Source organism: Aspergillus melleus (assembly GCF_016097325.1).
Source record: "Aspergillus melleus strain CBS 546.65 chromosome Unknown contig4, whole genome shotgun sequence".
Taxonomy (NCBI): domain Eukaryota; kingdom Fungi; phylum Ascomycota; class Eurotiomycetes; order Eurotiales; family Aspergillaceae; genus Aspergillus; species Aspergillus melleus.
This window is the reverse complement of record NW_025763373.1, coordinates 2,403,516-2,421,820: the sequence shown is the minus strand read 5'-3', so window position 1 is coordinate 2,421,820 and position 18,305 is coordinate 2,403,516. Positions and strand designations below refer to the sequence as shown.

Here is an 18,305-nt window from a genome sequence, read left to right as displayed (position 1 = left end):
ATGCCTGAATCATGGGGCTCAGTGTTTCCGCCAGCAAACGGACGCACCAATTCTGTCCATTTACGTGCGGCGACTAGCCTTCCTACGTTGAAACTGTCCTTTTTGTCCTCCCAGTGAGCCAACTTCATTGTCTCTGTGGGCTTGGTGTTGCACGGTGAAAACAAGAAAATCGGCACATTGATGGCTAAACAGAATAGCTTGACTTTAAGGAATAGCTGGCACTTCCTCCGAGGGCACAATCCATGGACATTGCAGTAACCTGCCCAGATGAACGCAAAAAAAAAAAAAAGGCTTCCAACAATGCTTGTCCACTGCAGATCACCCGCTGACAGCACGGTTGCTTGGCCGATAAATCGCCGAAGTTTGGCCATGGCTTTTGAGGTTCCTAAGTTGTATAAATAGTATTATTTACAGAAGGTTCGGATAAACAAGACCTTCATCGCCTAATTTCTTGCATATTCGATTATTAGTCATTCTTTTGATCAACCCGTCCAGCCATACTTTTTAATTGCACTTCCCCAGATCACACATACATTACCATAAGGAGAAAAAAATAAAAATAACAGCACAAGCGGCATTTTCATTGAAGAAATGCAGCATTCACGCGAACATTAGAAGTGCACCCGTTTGATAGGGATAGACACACAATCTGTTTCAATGTCTTGACTATGACGAAAGAGAAATAACTTTGTCATTCCCACATATGGACCCGAGCGCTTAACTCTTCCCCTTTCAATATGCGAGGGATTAAAAGCATAGATATAAGGAAGCCCGTCTGTCACCCAATTTCGACCTGGCCTATCGCTCCTTATGCTCCACGGCAAGTAAAACGTCATGCCTGAGAAGAGGAGAATGATGCCACGCCCGTAATCTGCGAAGGTTGGTATAAGAGTCGAATCAAACTGGTCGAATACCTTAACATCAACATGATCACCACGTATAGTAGTGCTGAATTGGCCATTCGCGGCCGGGACTAAATCTGCAAACTCCGGGGGATACTGTTTGAATATTCGTTCTTCGCTTATAATCTTTATAAAATCAGAAAGCTCCCTGGTTCTTTCCTTGCTGCGCCCCCGGAATATGCCCCGCAATTTGGAAGCCTTCTGGGCATATTCTGCCGATCTGGGAGGGATTGCTATGACCCATACCTCCAACGGCCCAGGGGAGTGGTTGCTCGTTGCATAGTACCCAGTTGGGTCCCGAATCCGTTGATTCAGCAACGTGGAGTCGGGCCCCAGAATTAGAATCTGGCATCTCTCACGCTTCCAGGACTCGAATGTTCGCATTGTTCGGTCTATATCTCTAAGCGGATGAAGGAATGCCTGGTGTAATGACGGCGAAGGTTTGACATGAAGAGCTGCGAGCATCGCACTCACATCTGATGCTGATAGGGCGGTCATCAAACGGCGGGATATTTCGTAGAATCCCTCATGGGAAGCAAATTGCCTGAGCTGTTCGCCTGGGGACGGCTTTCCTCTTGTGGGATTTGGGTACTGAAGCGAAACTGATGACGACATTATAAGTCATCTTTACTCATAGAGTATCATATCAGTTGCAAGGCCCACATGAGTCGAAAGAATATCGAGTACTCACAGGCTCAATGTAGATTCTAGATCTTTGAATACAAAGTAATAACTGACGGAATATTCGGAACTCGAAAGCAAAGTGCCATGCCAGGCCAATGGGCAAGGTCGCTTTTATAATGTATCGCCAGCAAAGAATAGCCGACCTTCATTATCAGCCGTTAAAAAACTTGACGGCCACTAGTAATATAGCTTTGACTCTTCAGAACGGCCAATCTACTTCTAGGATCATCTAAATTACTGCGAGCCCTAGCTTGAGCCTATTCTTGAGAACTTGAAATTGGGTACTCCGCGGGCATAGAGGGGGATCATCATGGCCAGTAAAGCGACCGGGAAATTGCCAATGGGCACTGTAGCACTAGGATACACCAGGTAGGCCGAATGTAACAGGATTCTTCCACGCCGTGCTGCCCGGTTCTGTCCATCATCTACGGGCCGGGCCAGAGAAGGTCGATGGCTGTAAAACCTATCTCGTGGGGGCCTCCCAAATACCCACAAGCAGCCGAGGTGAACTCATTGACGCAATCCGCGCGCATGCCCTGTTTATGCAGCCGAAACCTAGACCGCTGAAAGATCCAAGGAGATAAGAGACGAATAGAATCGGATACAAAAAGTCAAATATTTATTGCTGGATGCTATTCCTATCGCTGGTGTTTGCCTCGCGTTGGGCCTATGTGGTCCAAAAGGATAATTAGGCCGTGGATCACACTCTATATCAATACAGCCTTCCTGTAGCCTTATCATCGGATGGCTTAGATCTCATCCTTACCCCCGGCAATTGAGGCTGTCAAACTATGATAATCCGTAGTAGTCAGGCCGTCTCCTGGATCTACCGGACCGGCGGAGACCTTGCGACCCAGCCCCTTCCGTTGAAGCGATCTCCCCTGAGCTAGTGACGGAGTCATTAACACCGTCAATTCCATTCTCTGTTTCCCTTGTCGTCACAGCGACGGAATAAAAAGCATCAAACCGGCGAACCCCGCGGCTGTGAATGTGTCAGCAAGACAATATATTCACGAAAGGGCAACAGGAAGAGGAACCTACCATATTGGGCAGTTGAAGTTGATCTGAGTTGAGCGTTTTTCGAGCCAGTCTCCCATGCATCCTAAGTGCACGCTATTCTCACAGTGCTCGCATTTCAAATTAGCGATTTCGTCTGCAGACTCCTGCCAGCAGATATTGCACATTATTCTGCCGCTGTCATCCTTCGGCTCCAGTGAACGGAGGATCACTGGCGTGCGGGTGTTGTCGGCATTTGTGGTCCCAAACTTGATCCGCCCTTGGGAAGATGGCATCACCTCGAATTGGTCTGGCCTTTGCCTCAGGTGCTCAATATGGATGGACTGAGGCTCAGTCGAGGGAGGTTCAACCTCCATGGGAGTCACTGGCGTCGAAGTCAGATCCCTTGGGTTTGGTGACGAGAGAATTTGCCGGACTTCCGTGCGTACAGCGACCGGACGTTGAAGCCCGACGCCTGAATCGTGAGCACTATCGCACCAGTGCTCAACTAGCGGCTGCACTTGTTCGTCCTCCTGGTCTCGGTGGTATCTTCTGCATAGTAGGAGCCTGGCAATCTTGCTCAGTTTCTGGACGAGGCTGTCATCCGGAGGTCGCTGCGCCAAAAGCTGCAGGATATGAGCAGCTTCGGAGCGAGATTCCCTTGAGATGCGGTTTTTGCATCTCGTCTTGGCCCGAGTCTTCCCACAACAAGTGGTCGTGTCCTCTGGGTTGCTCATCGTGCACACCCGGATCGGATCCCACACTCCATCCATTGTGACTGAGCTCCAGGGGACACACGGGGGGTTAATAAGAGTAAGGCGGGGGATCTGTCCTGCGGCATAGGTTAGTATGTTAATGAAAGCGTCCGGCCACCTTCATTGTGAGACGGGAAAAGGTGCGAACATACGCTATGAGTGAATGGTGATCTCGGTCGTCGCTTTTGCACGCGGTCAATGTCGAGCCTGTTCATGTTGTGATACGAAAGAATGGTGAACTTATATAACCTGAGCAAGCAACAGCGACGAATAATCGGGATGTGTCACCGGCTCTCCGGAAACCGATAAATAGATCGCAGGAGCGAGCATGTTCCTGGGAGCCATATATCGGCTCAGTGGAATGTTGCAACTGCTCTCGGGGGTATAGATTGAGTATCTTGGGGTACAATGAGTTCCTGCGAGAGAGAAGTGCCTTCTTGCGTTTGCCCAGCCCATGGTGATTTCTTTGGCGCCTATAATGGCCGATTCCCATGCAAATTGGTCCAACATAAAATGGCACTCCAGTACGCTACGCCATGCTCTAAATAACCATCGCTTCTGTGGCTGTATATTCGAGCTTTTCATCATGCCCTCTGTGCAGCAATTTCTTAACCCGATTGAACCTTTACACTATGAACGATATATCGCTTCCTCACCTGATGGTGTATGTCCGGGACAGATCGATTCTATCAAGCGGGACTTTGCGGAAAGAGAGCCGTCCTTGGCGAATCAGGCGTCAAACCCGAAACGCCGGGCGACAGGCTTCGAGAACGCAGCCAAGCTGATGATATGCGACCGCCATAAGGATACCTCAAGAGAGGCTCGAAAGATTGCGCGTCGGTGGGAAAGGGAAGCAGCACAGAATTCCCACCGTGCATCCGTCGCCAGCAAGCAACTCTCGTCATACAACCAGTCTCTATAAGGACCAATATTTATCGGCTTTATGACTAAAAGCTGTACGCGCCATTCAGCGGTCATCTAAATTCCAATGCCCCTGTTACCCCACCACATCTAATTTGAAGCCCACTTGCATGACCGGTTCGCCTCGATCAGCCCTTCTTACTTCTTCCACCGAACATCAGCGCTTCATCAAGCAAGAGTCTACCACATTTATACGTCGTCATTGTTTAATCATTGTTTACTGGCCACCTTTGAATTCAGCCAGGTGTGCTGAGGCCTTGGGCATAGGATCACCGAAAGGCATTGCGATCGATCGAAAACCTACAACATAGCCCGACATTTCTGGCGCTTCTTTCTACGACAGTCATAGCCAAGCTATATTATTACGATCTCATTAGCGCAGTTCAAGTTCAAAGAGACTTACGGGGCGTTTGGAATGGACGTACAGAGGCATTCCTTCATGAGGATACCATACCATCTAGCCAACTAGATAGTCTAATGAGGTGGCGAACCGAGCAGAGAGCTTTTTTGTTATTCCGATATATATTGTAAATAGCTTTACGTGGCAGGTGGGAGTAAACTGGGCGCGGATAGATCTGTTGCCATTTACTTGTTATGACTGCACTGGCTCAAAGGGCGATCATGTTTCGCAACCGCGTTCACTTTTACCCGATCTATGTAAGACAAAGTCCTGAGTATACTGTATAGACCCCTGGATTTTATTTTATGCCAGATAGAGAAGCTTGTTCGAGATACAAAAGAGCCGAGCGTTCGTGGCTTTTTCCAACCCCTCCTTGGGAGAGTAAATTCATCGCGTATGGTACGATGGGCTAGCAATATAATAAACAAAACACATTCACAAAAAGACTCACATCCTTCCATCTTCCGCCCACGGCCTTCTCTCCACCATGCGAATGTGTACCGCCTCACGAGCGTAATTTTCGACGAAGCCGCAGTACTAGCGATATCTGAAATCAGGCCAGACATACCAAGCAGCATGTTTCAATTTGTTTGGCAGGCTAGTTGGGTGATGGAGCATGTGAGCGCCGTCGGCGTTCATATTCCGTATCCGTGTCCCTCCCCGTTTGGTATGCTAAGGATCGTGGCTCAGGCTGCTCTCTGTTCTCCGGGAGTGCCGGTCGAGGTAAACCGCTCTCTTCTAAAGCGACCTGGAGCCGTAAGGATAGCCATCGTGCACGACAGAAACACCTCGGCCGCTTCATTCTTTAAAGGCGAATTTTGGCAGCCAGGTCGATTCGGTAGCGGTATAGTAGGAGTAGCAGCAGAAGTGTGTGAATGAGAATCGGAGTAAGAGTTGACCATTAACTGTCGCCCAGCTATATAACTTAAGGGACGTCGGTAATCGTTATCATACAGAATCAGAGGAGGGGGGGGGGGGGGGGGGGGTGCTTATTAGTAGATAGAACCCTACGAAAGAAATATTTTGTGTTTCAGGCTCCTTGCTCTTATCCTGCCGGCTGGAGGCTTTAACTAGGCAACACGCCATTCTCCCGCCTAAAAATTCCACATCAGCAGTATTGCGCATTGCTGCGCTCCCCATTTTCACCCCTTCTAGCTAGCCTTTCGCGGCCCTCAAGTTTGCCTTCGATCGTTTTCATTACTCGATAGATACATCTCCAGGAATCACCAAGCGCCTTAGGTGACCGGTGAGTGCCAACGGGCCTCTCGATGTTGTAGTGTGATTAGACGAACATGGATCTGAGGTCCCTCCTACCTGCAGCGGAGATGCTCATGATTTTCTTTATAACACTGGTAGCGTTCTCCCGATGCCAGCACCCCTCCTACGTCTATCGAAAACTGAGCATCGTGCGGTATGAAAGCGACGCCCTTTTGTCAGGAACGTCTCCCTAAACGCAAGCGTCAATCTAGACCTGCTGATAACGACAAGGGTGTGCTCTGCGAGAGAACAAAGAATTCATGCTCATCATAATTCTACTGCTGGAGGCCATCAACGACGAGGAGATGACATCGACGGGATGTAGGGGATGTTCATTCTAGGGCAGATCTACGTTATGAGGAATGAGGTCCTATACAAGTATGTATTTTGATGGTCGCTGGGTCGCGCGTCATAGAATCACACCACACGTGCTTTAAGACACAATTGCCACGCTTCTATCGGAAACTTGCAATATTTGGCCCCAGTAGTCTCTTTCTGTTATTGAGGGCTTTGCTGATCACCCGGATATGCAGATGCGTGGCTGCTCACTACCGAAGATCTGCGAGGATTGTATGGTAGTCATCAGAATTCCGCGTGCGGTTCGCTCTCCCAATCGGGGGAGAAGCTGGGAAGCTCCTTGCGGCATCCATCTCTGAGTAGCGAGGCACTCTTAACCCATGGCGGACCGACAACGCAATGGTTAGGAGCATTTGTGTCTGCCATGGAGGCCCTTAGCAAGAAACAGCGAGCAGGGCGGGACATATTACCTCTTGGGATAAAGCCCAAGCGCGACATAACACCCCTATTGCCGCAATGATTAGCAAAAGACCGGAGAAGCCAAACATGCCGTAGACTGCATAAACGAGACGTCGTTGAGACTGGGAGTTCTCGACAGTGTGTTGAGCCAAACGGAGGTAACCGGCGGCGACACTCATATAATCCGCGGCGGAGAGAATTAGCGTGGCGTAATGGGCCGGGTCATAAGCCAAGTGACTGATGACGATAACCGCCACTTTGGTGATATAAAGAGCACATAGCAAGGCATAAAATATCCTGGCTGCAGACAAGGGTTGTGGTACACCAGAGAAGATGAAGTGTAGTCGAAGATACTAAGGGTTCATTAGTGATGATTCGTGGATGTACCCTACCTGTCCTCGTGCATACTCACTTCCAGAAGCGGAGGGCAAAAGCCCGCTATAGATGTTATGATCTCTGCACCAGACACAGAATTGTCAGCGGTGACTCCCTCTAGCCTTTATTGATGAGAACTCAACTGAGCGTATGATAGTGGCTCCAACGGAGCGCTACCACTGCAGCGAGGAAGGCCACAAGCATCGCCGAGGATGTGGCGTCTAGGCATCGATAGAACGGGTGCTGTCGGAATGTGCGACTAGACAGCACGGCACGGGTCGTCGCCAAAAACAATAGTAACGTAGCTAAGATGGCATGAACGGTATTTGGAAGAGCCATCTGCGGTGAATTGCGTTACGAACTCTGTCAACTGATTACCGATTAGACTCTGATTTTACCTTTCAGAATCAGGGCCTCCTTTATGTCCGCAATTTGTCTCGGCTGGCTTTGATCCTGGAATGACTAGCGTTACTGTACTTTCGAAATTCTGCCACACCTTGCTAACATAGCTTAGTCTCGCTCATCTCTAACGCTAGTTTCCTTGAGCATTGTGCGTAGCATACTGAAAATACACCATAGGGCTCTCGGAGATCTTGGGATCTATCAGTCAACCCACAGGAACAATAGGAGTTGTTACCGGACAAATAAGCAGTCACACGAACAACACTATAACGTAAACAATTGGTCCTCTGAGGAGGCCGCAGCCCATCGGCTCATCACTGAGCATCCAGAGTGGACCAAGGCAATTTCTGATGGTGTCCATTGGTAGTGTCTCCATGCGCCGTACGATGGCAAACAGTTAGATAATACTTGCAAATTGTAGGTTAAATATGTTACAAATCCTTTCGGAGAGAGAGAGAGAGACCAAAAATCATCTACACATACACTTAGCCCCTATGAAAAGCTCCTCTGAGCCAAATGAAGACAGCTCTGACGAGGAGTTGCTCGTGGCACCTCCTTTTACGACTATAGGGCTGTCCATACCACCCATATCATGGCTGAATAGGCAGTTGGAGAAGGACGGCGATAGACCTAGCACGGGGGGCAAAGAACACAACTCGAAGGGTGAACAACCGCATGAAACCAGAGAGGCTCTGGGCCTGGATAGTCCCTGTTCTGCGGATACCTTCCGTCAGACTCCCAGCGGGAATAAACAAACCGCCCGGTAAATGGCAACAATACTCCGTCTGATGCATTCCCTAACCAATTCCCTGCCGGTCTCAGCGATAGGTTTCATGATGGTATTCTAGTTACTAGAAGGCATTCTAGTAGAGCGGCTACACGCTCACATGTCAGCCCGTATATCGATTTTACTACTGACGCGTCAAAGCTGACACACCAGCTTAAACAAGCGAGAGGTCGACAGCGCTTGCTGGGTCAGATGAGTCAACAGTGCAGTGGGGAGTACATACAGGGCTCTTTCTCGCGAGATAGAAGAGCTCTTGGCTCTGATCTCTCCCGCCCAACCCATGCAACAGCCGAGAAAGATAAGACGATTGAGGAAACAGCTCCAATCTTGATTCTGTTGCAAGGTATAGCTCGTTAATGTGGTTTTTATACTTATAGAGACTCCTGCGGGGCCTGTCATCTAATTTGTGGCCTGAAGATAGCGGACCGGGTTCTGGATGATTAACAGTTCCAAATCGAGCTTGTGATATGTACTGCAGGTTGATGGAGTATTGTACCTGTTTGCTGGATGGTCAATAGATTGTAAAGGCAGAGCTTCATCTGCGATAAGCTGAGAGAGTGTGTATTGTAGTTCATCGGGGTCACAGCATCTCCTGATCCATACATGTTTTTCTCTCGCTCGGAAACATCTCGCCCGCGTATTGGGGAAAGAGGACCCTCAGTTTCTTGTCTATCACTTTCTTAGATCCCAGCCAGCTTGCCGCAGGTCAGGGTCCAAAGATAGATGGAGTAAGATGGACTAGCCCACCCACATTAATGCCCATATACCCATTGGGCCTCCTTACTCCAACTTCCCTGTTGAAGGCATCTAGTTGAGGGCTCCTAGAAGGCACCGCGGACAGGATACAAATACACCCGTGTTCCTCAGGCTACCTACCCCGACTAGTAGAATGCCCCCAGTGACATCCCTCTGGTACGACCATATCGCCCACATACCGCAGACCGACTGGTATGGAATATGCACTACAACCGCCCTGGTAAGTTGGCTCGTACGGTGACTCCTTGGCTACTCGCCCCCGAGACCATTCTGTCACTCCGATATGCTCACATTCAACAGGGCTCCATGGCCACACTTCCGCTCAGTGAGCATCCTACCACTAACTTTGCGAGCTCGAGCCTAGGTACCCATGCACCGACGTGCTGCCAACCTCGCGGTTACTAATCCCATTCCTTTGTGGACAGGTTTAACCTTCGGCCTTCCCGCGTATCTTCTGGGGATTAATTGGTCGGCAGTAGCATGGATGCATCGATGAATTGGCCAGATGGCGGTCATCCAATCCACTTCATGGAGCTATTGCTATCCTGAATGATGACCAATCGGTGCCAGCCATACGACAGCATTACCTTCCTTCTGGTGAGATATCACTGACTATCTCTGGAAATAGCCAGTGTGGCATGTTCCCCCATACAAATCATGTATATAATCAAAAACAAGCAGCATGTTTCATGATCTTGATCTTTCCCGTGACGCTGCATGTGGTTATTCGCCGTCACCCGCAGCTAGCGATGAAGTGCCACTATCACTTGGAGTCAACCGGTCTGGCTCCGATGTCTGCCATGTCTGGATGCGTTGATCAAAATACCTCTGATAGTTGGTGGCTGCAGCAACACGGTTGATTGGCCTGAGTGCGGATTCCTTGACTGTCCCTCTAACAAGGCGCGGGGGACGCTCCTGACCTTCCATTGTCATATTCCCGGGTCAGAGGATGGACACCACCATTCCCTCTCAGTGGAAGGGTGAGCCGGGCCAATATGTGTACCTTTGCCTCCCACATGCAGGCTTGTAGATTGCCGGTCAACTGCTGGCTTTCTACATCGCATTCCGGAAAGAGACGCCAGGGCTGGAGGGTTCACCAACGCAAACCCAGGGACCGTAGCACTTCACCAGTCTGGAGTGCATATTAGGAGAGGTAGAGGCATTGGCTACAGTCACGAGCTCCTGTACGCTACATATGCTAGTCCGCCCGCAGTCTTCAGCACTCGCAGTTGCGCTTTATAAAGCCAAACGCCTTTACAACGTGCGAGAACCGTGCTCGTGCTGGGACCATACGGAAGACCGCCTAGTCTGGCTCGTTTCGAGGCCGTGCTCTTAGTTGTTGCTCATTCAGGCACTTTTCCTAGCGAGTGAACAGCACCGCGCCATGGTACGGAAACTCATCGTTGTCTGGAAAACAGAAGACCTATGTACCGCACTTTTGCAGCAACTCAATATTGTCTCTCTTAAAACGGCGAACTGAGCCAACAATATCTAAATAATTGCCATTAGGTGACATGCAACATTTGCTTAACCTCAATCGCAAGAAGGCAAGGTACCACGATAGTCGAGCAGACAGCCGTTCGTATTCTGGCCATGATATATCCTTCCATTCTTCCCCTACTGCCATCCAACCCGCAAGAACGAGCCCTCTCATTAACCCCGGTACTAGACTCCGATTCATTAAAGGATTTCTAGATGTGGCGCAGACTATAAGGAGGTGCCTAAATACACGGTGTGTAAGTATGGTTGTAGGCGGTATGAACACTTTTCGAAGACCGAGGAAGACGGATGTCTCCGGCCAAGCCATACTGACGGGTCACTCGTCCACAGTGGGTGTCCGACAGTCTATCCGCAACCAGGTCAAGGCGATCGTTCAGCCAGACGAGCGATGAGCACAGGCTACTGGATAATGACGTTGAGCCGTACTATCAGTGGCTAGACACTGACACAGCAGCCGACGCTGCCGGACCGTCCAAGGACCACCTCCAGTGGGTCGCCTCCAGAATAGCTGAAGGCCGTGGTAATTCCAAATGACCGATCTGCAGACGGCCGCTCATCTGGCAAATATTTGCGCATGTTAATCGATTCGATAATCTCCTTAACTGTCTTTATCCTACGGACGGTCCAATACCAACATGACTGAAATCGATTTCTTGCGCGATAACGGTCACCCCGGGTCCATCGCATGGCCCCAGACAGGTAGCTCTGAAATTGGGTCCAGGGTACTCCACTCTTTCAACATCTTCGTGTTTGCGCAGCCTGTCCGACGGCGAGAGCAGACCCCCGCCGCGGGAAACGCTATCGGATCGTGGTAGTGTCGGTAATGGTAGGACCGTGAACGTGTGCCACCGCAACATTGGCACCGTAGCCGGTCAAACGGCGCAGCCGACGAGGCTATATCCCTGGCACAACTGCGAGACATCAATGGAGGCAAGCGGATCCTAGAATTATGGAAGGGTGGTTTATGCCTTTCGCTTCGCTGGTTGACGGTGTCGTCTCGTATTCGGATGCTAGATGTGTCAGGCTGGATGTCAGCAGACACTTCGATTTGTGATTCAGCAGCATATACCTCGAAGTCTGGGAAGTATGCGCCCCAAGTTGGCATATAATCCACAACCACGTACCGCTTAGCCAGTTCATAATGTTATTGCGGTGCAGATGGACGCAATCGATGGCCCCGCCCTTCCGGCCGGGAGCCATTCATATGGGATAGCCTCCGGGGGGATCCGTAACTAGACGGCGATTGTCCATGCTCGGTCTTATACGGCCATCCTCGTTCAAAGAAATGCTTCGCGTGGGTGTGCAGCCCGGCGCCGTAGCCCGTTATGCCGGCGTGACACCTGGCAACCGAGAATACCAGATTTCAGAGTATGTCGAGTAGTCTGCGACACATTGTGCAATCCTCGAGTCGAATATTTCTTCGAAGCCACAAGTGATCGCGGCCAGAGTTTGGGCCCTCCACATAAAGGTGCAGCGCCGGCGGCTGGTATGGAGAATGCCGATGGTCCGGAAAAAGAGAGCTCAACAAACGGAATAATGTTCTGATCAAAATCATGGGTAACGTCGCCTTCAGTCATGAGCTGCAGCTGCTGAGTGTTCAACATATGTGCAGGGGTGGATAAGCCAACGGAATCAGCCACGGTTGGTACATCCTCGGGTGATAGGAAATCCTGAAGACTTCTTCTTGTTGGCGGCCATGTTCTGACTCTTGCACGTTTCAAAGGTGGATAATCGCCGGTCCATCTTTTCTCAGACAGTGTTGAGGGGGTATCGACGTCCAGTTGCGCGGGACTGAACAGCCTCATCAATTCGCCCACGATATAAGACATATCGAGAATGTACGGCTGATAGGGACCGAGTTATCAGCGATTGTACCTTGGTGATCAATGCCTGAATATTGAATTACCTGAGAGAGTTGATAGCTTGACAATGAGGTTTTGTATATGGAGGTTTTTTAGACAGTAATCACACATTTCTGCCGGAGTTTGTGGCAACTTTTATACCCTTATCGTAGTCCGGAACGGTCAGGAAGCAATGTCACTGATCAAACTACTCTCAGAGAGTTACACTAATCAGCATGCACAGAAAATACCAAGTCTTGCGAGGTGCTGGTGCTCAGACGTTCTGAACGCGGAATTGGTCGATGGCACTCAAAGTAGTACTGATTAGGCATCGAGAGCCAACCGATTGGCAAAGATGCAATATCATCACAGTACATAATTTAGAGCGTGACTCGGATTACAGGAGCAAGGAACGGTCCTGGTATGTTCAAAAATCCACAAGGTTTGTGATTAGAGGCCTTTGGTGGCTAGCTAGTCCCAGGAACTTGCTTGGGAAGACTTTTCCTGTATCCTATATTAGAACGTGTGTATCGCGCTCGGCCAGGGTGAGGGTCTGACAGCGCCAGCGCCACCAATAACATATCCCTAACCCCCCATCTACGGAGTAGGCTTGTTGGGAAATCAAACTATGTCTCGAGCTATCGACGCGCAGCAGTCTCACACAGGCTGCATACGCCTTGGCAGAATTCACAGTGATTGGTTCCTAATCCGAGACTCCGCAATTCTCCTTGCTGATCCTCTTCGATTTTTCTCCTTCCTTCCCTTTCCCTCCCTCCATCTTGCCCATCTTGCCCATCTTGCCCATCTTGCCCATCTTGCCCATTTTGCCCATTCGCAACTTGAATGGTAATTGGCGTGCTAAACTTCTGAAAACTCCATCAAACGATTGGTATATTAGGATTTGGGTTTGAGAAGGAATGCCTGGAGTGGGTCTTCCTAGTAGGTTGGCCGGGGCATTTCTTCGCACGTTCTGTTTTTTTCGGTTTAGTCCCCGGCACGCTAGGAGCGTTAGGAATTGGAACAGGCAGGGTTGGCGTCTTGCTTACGGTTGTGTTGTGATTTAGTTACGGGAAGGATGTCTGGGACAGAGTTTTTGATTTTCTTTCAATATTGCCTTGTAATAAACCACCTCAATGAACAGTGCTTTTTTCAAAGATACTCGGAAACTGCGGTCAGAAATGTCTGCAAATCCGTACACAGTTGAACTACATTGGCCAAATCCAGACCACATGTGAATCCGATAGTGCTGCTCCCAGGCCGTTCAGTTTACCGCTCACAAGTGGTGTGGTGAGGCGGTTCCCGCATAGCTATCGACCATGATAGGCTAGGACGGCGAATGGAATAACACCGACACCGATTAGTCGAGCAATTGAGAACGTCTTTCAACTCTCAATAAGTGTCAAACTCATTACTGGATAAGTATTTGTGTGTATTGGAAAAAGATAGGCTTGTTTTGCGACCGGTCGGGGTGCTCGGGTCCAAAGACAAAACGGTTCAACTCTCAAGAATTATGGACGATGTAGATTCAATGGCGCAACACGTCTGTTGTTTGGTTAGGAGAGACTAAGTGGGCAGGCAGAGGCTGGGCTAGAGTAATAAAAAAAATAAAAAGACGTCACTACACAGGTGTACGTATGACAATCTTGGAGCATGCTCGTGGTTGCAGGTCAGTCGGGGTGTTTCCTGAGCTGCCTCGAGTTGAAAGTACTGCCATCCGGTACCGCCTGCACCAGGGAGTTCAACTTCGCCTAGTCATAAATTCGTAAGCTAGTTAACTAACTACTTAGCAACGTCACGAGATCTGAGGTAAGTTGTCCCGAAGCCAGCGCCCGGTCGGCAACCCCACCCAGCAGTCCATGATATGAACCCACCTAACCAGCAACATGGGCGTCGCTGAAAGCAAAGTTTTAGCCCAGAGTATATTGGGTGTTTGTCAGCGTGCAGAAAGCGAGGGGAAAGACCAGCTAGACGAAAGCTCATTATGGAAAGATGAGGTATGTGCTGTGCCAGTCTGACTCGAGCCACGTCTCACGGCTTCAGGTTATTTCGAAAGCCGTGCAAAACATATACGACTATATTCCTCAGAAACTACGCAGAACAGCCCGCTATCCAAAGATCAGGAGATCTGCTTTGTGTTCGAGCTCCAAAATCATCGTTCCGCAAGCCGTACAAGACCTACAGAATAAGCGCGCAGTCCTATTTCCATCAAGAGAAACAATCCAGGACAAAGATACTGCAGGAGGGGCTCAGAATGAGCTTCAGGTCATTCAACCCCGTGCACTTCATCCTGGTGAATCGCTTAGTAGTCTATACCAAGTGACGGTATTTTACGAAGAGCAGCAAAAGTTGGACAAGATCCGTCTAAGACTACTTTGCGTAGCATTTTACCGACTAAAACAGGCGGTCGAACCTGGAAGGCAAACCACAAATTATAGCACTGCCTATTATTTAGCAGATGCCATACGGAAAACCAGACCGAAGGACGATATGATCTACAAAAGAGTCCGGGCCTGGGTTGGTAAAGGTGAAAGGTATGAGTTAATCGCAGAGGACCTTGGTGGAGTAGGTGCACTTTACATTCTTCCCGAAAATGGCGGTGAAAGCTTGTAAGTTGAGTTCTCCCCTCACTTTCAAATCTTCTAATGGGCCCCATAGTTGGACGAAAGAGCTCCCGAAATCGAGGGAAAACGCGAACCGGATATCAGTGATCAAGCGCTTAAAGGAACAAAAACTAGCTGATAATGCAAGGGATTTGCACGAGTCTGCAGAGGTGGAGATTGACCATATTGTGGGACCTCTTGGAGATGCACTGAAGCGAGAACTCCATGATGGAGTCTTGCGATCATCCTCTTCAACTACAGCACAGAGTCAGTCGTCAAGTCAATACAGAGATACATGCAACCAGACACCAAAGCAGACACCTACTACAGCAGAAAACGCCGTATCCGGTATGGATATTTCTTTTCTTTGTGTAATGGTTACTGATATATTTGCAAGATGGCGAGCACTTTCAGCCGCAAAGACCCTCACAGTCTGACATGTTCGATCCCCATCGGAATTCCCAACCGATACCAATATCAACCATCTCCCATCCCCAGGGAGGCCAAGTCGATAATGGATCCCTCAACATGTTCGATCCCCGTCAGGGTGCCCAAATAATCCCGTCGGATTTTTCTGGCCTCCAGGAGAATCAGCTCGACAATGAACACTTCAACATGTTCGATCCCCGTCAGAGTGCCCAAATCATCCCGTCGGACTTTTCTGGCCTCCAGGAGAATCAGCTCGATAATGGATCCCTCAACATGTTCGATCCCCGTCAGGGTGCCCAAATAATCCCGTCGGACTTTTCTGGCCTCCAGGAGAATCAGCTCGATAATGGATCCCTCAACATGTTCGATCCCCGTCAGGGTGCCCAAATAATCCCGTCGGACTTTTCTGGCCTCCAGGAGAATCAGCTCGATAATGGATCCTTCAACATGTTCGATCCCCGTCAGAGTGCCCAAATCATCCCGTCGGATTTTTCTGGCCTCCAGGAGAATCAGCTCGACAATGAACACTTCAACATGTTCGATCCCCGTCAGGGTGCCCAAATCATCCCGTCGGACTTTTCTGGCCTCCAGGAGAATCAGCTCGATAATGGATCCCTCAACATGTTCGATCCCCGTCAGGGTGCCCAAATAATCCCGTCGGACTTTTCTGGCCTCCAGGAGAATCAGCTCGATAATGGTACCCTCAACATGGTCAATCCCCAACAGGGTGTACACTCCATACTTCCCTCTGGTTTCTCTGATAGGGGAAAGCAACTCAATAACAGTTCTCATAACATGTTCGATAATCGGCAGAGTATCCAACCTGTCGTTCCACCAGACATTCCCATGGCAGTGTACTAGTTAACAGGTAACCCAACGCATTTGGATCCCCCACGGATAATTCCAGTGTATCCTATCGGATTCTGCACAAGGAAGCCGAACCTGGATAACTCCTAAGCTAGTTAACTGAATAACTCCTAAGCTAGTTAACTGAGTATTTCCTATTCTTAGTTTGAATCTCTAAAATGTGCATAGCCTGCCAAGGGAAAGGAGGCTCCTATGGGCTTATTCTTCAATTATGCTGTTGAACTCTGGATTACTGCTCAGACATTTCTTATTAGACTGATTAATCAATGTTATAATTTCATGCAATGAGGCCCTCAAGAATAAATTATTATAAATACAAGATCGCTCCTGAGAATTTTCATTGGGTCTCAACGCCTTATGATAAGGAGAACGGTTGCATTCGCGCTGAGCCAAGGCTCATTCGTGTGGTATGTATAGAACCCTTCCTCCAGCGGTCCTCCTGGCGTTATGGTCATGTTCTCGGACAGAGGCACCAGATACATTTGTCTCTTGTCATTTCTGACCTGCTTTACCTTCGAAAAGTGAACCAGGTTATATACCCAACCCTGTCTCCTAGTCAGTAATTGTCGGTATTTGTATAAATCCAAGTTATAGTACCTCTCCAATTTTCATCTTTCCAGTTAGATAAAAGATTCGGTCCGTCAATAATTGCCCTCCATAGCTTTTGTTCCCCTCTCCGTCTTCAGATATGATGTTGGCCTTGACAGTAATATCACCATTTTGTTCAGCAGCGGTCTCTGGTATCATATTCCTGATTTGTTTTCGAATATCTTCGGCATCGCGAGAAAGTTGATGAAGCTCCATCTCGATGGGTATTCGGCGGGTGCCGGAAGGGTGTCTCGTTGCGATTATCGATTTTCCGCAGTTCAACTAAGCATGTTTGTTAGAAGAAAACGAAAGTAGAAATAGGGTTTACCGTATATATTACGAATTAGATCTTAGTACCTTAAAGACATTTGTTGAACACTCTCCGGGCGTAAATAAATCGCAAGGTCGGCAAAAGGAGGGGCACTGGTAGTGGGGGTACGAAGGCCTGCGAGACGAAAGTCGGGCAAAAAGTCATGTGACTACCAGATGGCCCAAGATCATATGGCAGTTTGGAGGGCTTGGCAGGGATGACTAAAGCACTGAATTACGTGATCTCCACGGATTCGATTGAAGGTCTTGATTTTCTAACTATGCGATACAGCTCGTATTTATGCAATCCCTAGAGCTTCAAAATGATGATCAATCAACTCAACAGGAAGAAGCAATTATGTTGAATAATTGACTGGTCGATTATTTCGGCTGAGCAAGGCGATGAAATGCCGGCTTAGTCAACTCCCGCGGCCACACACCCCCTCAGCGCCTTGCGAGACCTATCTGCCTTCTTGGGCCAAAATGAGGTCTTTGATGTTGACAAGATTCAACATCTCCATGAATTTGCGGTGTTTCTGACCCGGAAGGGCCTTCGTGAGGCCGTCAGCGATCATTCGATCGGTAGGAATCCATTCCACGTGTAGATCGCCTCTCTGAGCTTCCTGGCGAAGCCATGACCGATGAATATCAACGTGACGCAATTTAGAACGTTGCTCAACGTCTTCTGAATTGATTAATCGAACGGTTTGTTGGTTGTCACAGGAAATGATCATTTCATGTTGAGGATCGAACCCCATGGTGTTGAAAACTCTGCTCCACCAGTAGGTGGCCTTTGCAGCCTCAGATAGAGCGAGAAACTCTGCTTCAGTTGTGGAGGTTGTAATGGCGCGTTGTTTGCCTGATTTCCATTCAATTGGGCCGTTGTATAACTTGACGAGATATCCTGCCGAACTGCGGCGGTCAGGTCGATCAGCAAAGGCGGCGTCTGATCCGATTATTACGACTTCTTTGGTGTTTGGATCGGCGGCGTATTCAATCGCAAGAAATCGAGTTGCGTAGAGGTAGGCGATGACTCTATCCGCAGCTTGAATGTGATCTGGAGACGGGTTCTTCAGCGCTTCAGATAAGCGGCTTATTGCGTGTGCAATATCGGGTCGTGTGATTATTGCAGGATATTGAGCGGATCCTATCTTCATGGAATATTCTTTGATCTTCGCCT

General features: G+C 49.0%; 4 protein-coding genes across 4 annotated transcripts; 3 read left to right on the top strand and 1 right to left on the bottom strand.

Moving 5' to 3' along the window:
- Positions 1-2,623: 2,623 nt before the first annotated feature.
- LDX57_007723 (uncharacterized protein) lies at positions 2,624-3,355 on the bottom strand (the record flags this gene model as incomplete). The annotated part of the gene is made up of 1 exon (XM_046089440.1): positions 2,624-3,355. The coding sequence occupies one exon, from the start codon at positions 3,353-3,355 to the stop codon at positions 2,624-2,626; it is 732 nt and encodes a 243-aa protein (XP_045945410.1).
- Positions 3,356-3,923: 568 nt separating this feature from the next.
- Positions 3,924-4,259, top strand: LDX57_007722 (uncharacterized protein; the record flags this gene model as incomplete). Its single annotated transcript, XM_046089439.1, has 1 exon — positions 3,924-4,259. The coding sequence occupies one exon, from the start codon at positions 3,924-3,926 to the stop codon at positions 4,257-4,259; it is 336 nt and encodes a 111-aa protein (XP_045945409.1).
- Positions 4,260-7,942: 3,683 nt separating this feature from the next.
- On the top strand, positions 7,943-8,215 carry LDX57_007721 (uncharacterized protein; the record flags this gene model as incomplete). Its single annotated transcript, XM_046089438.1, has 1 exon — positions 7,943-8,215. One exon carries the CDS (start codon positions 7,943-7,945, stop codon positions 8,213-8,215), a length of 273 nt encoding a protein of 90 aa, XP_045945408.1.
- Positions 8,216-15,460: 7,245 nt separating this feature from the next.
- On the top strand, positions 15,461-16,222 carry LDX57_007720 (uncharacterized protein; the record flags this gene model as incomplete). The annotated part of the gene is made up of 1 exon (XM_046089437.1): positions 15,461-16,222. The coding sequence occupies one exon, from the start codon at positions 15,461-15,463 to the stop codon at positions 16,220-16,222; it is 762 nt and encodes a 253-aa protein (XP_045945407.1).
- Positions 16,223-18,305: the final 2,083 nt, after the last annotated feature.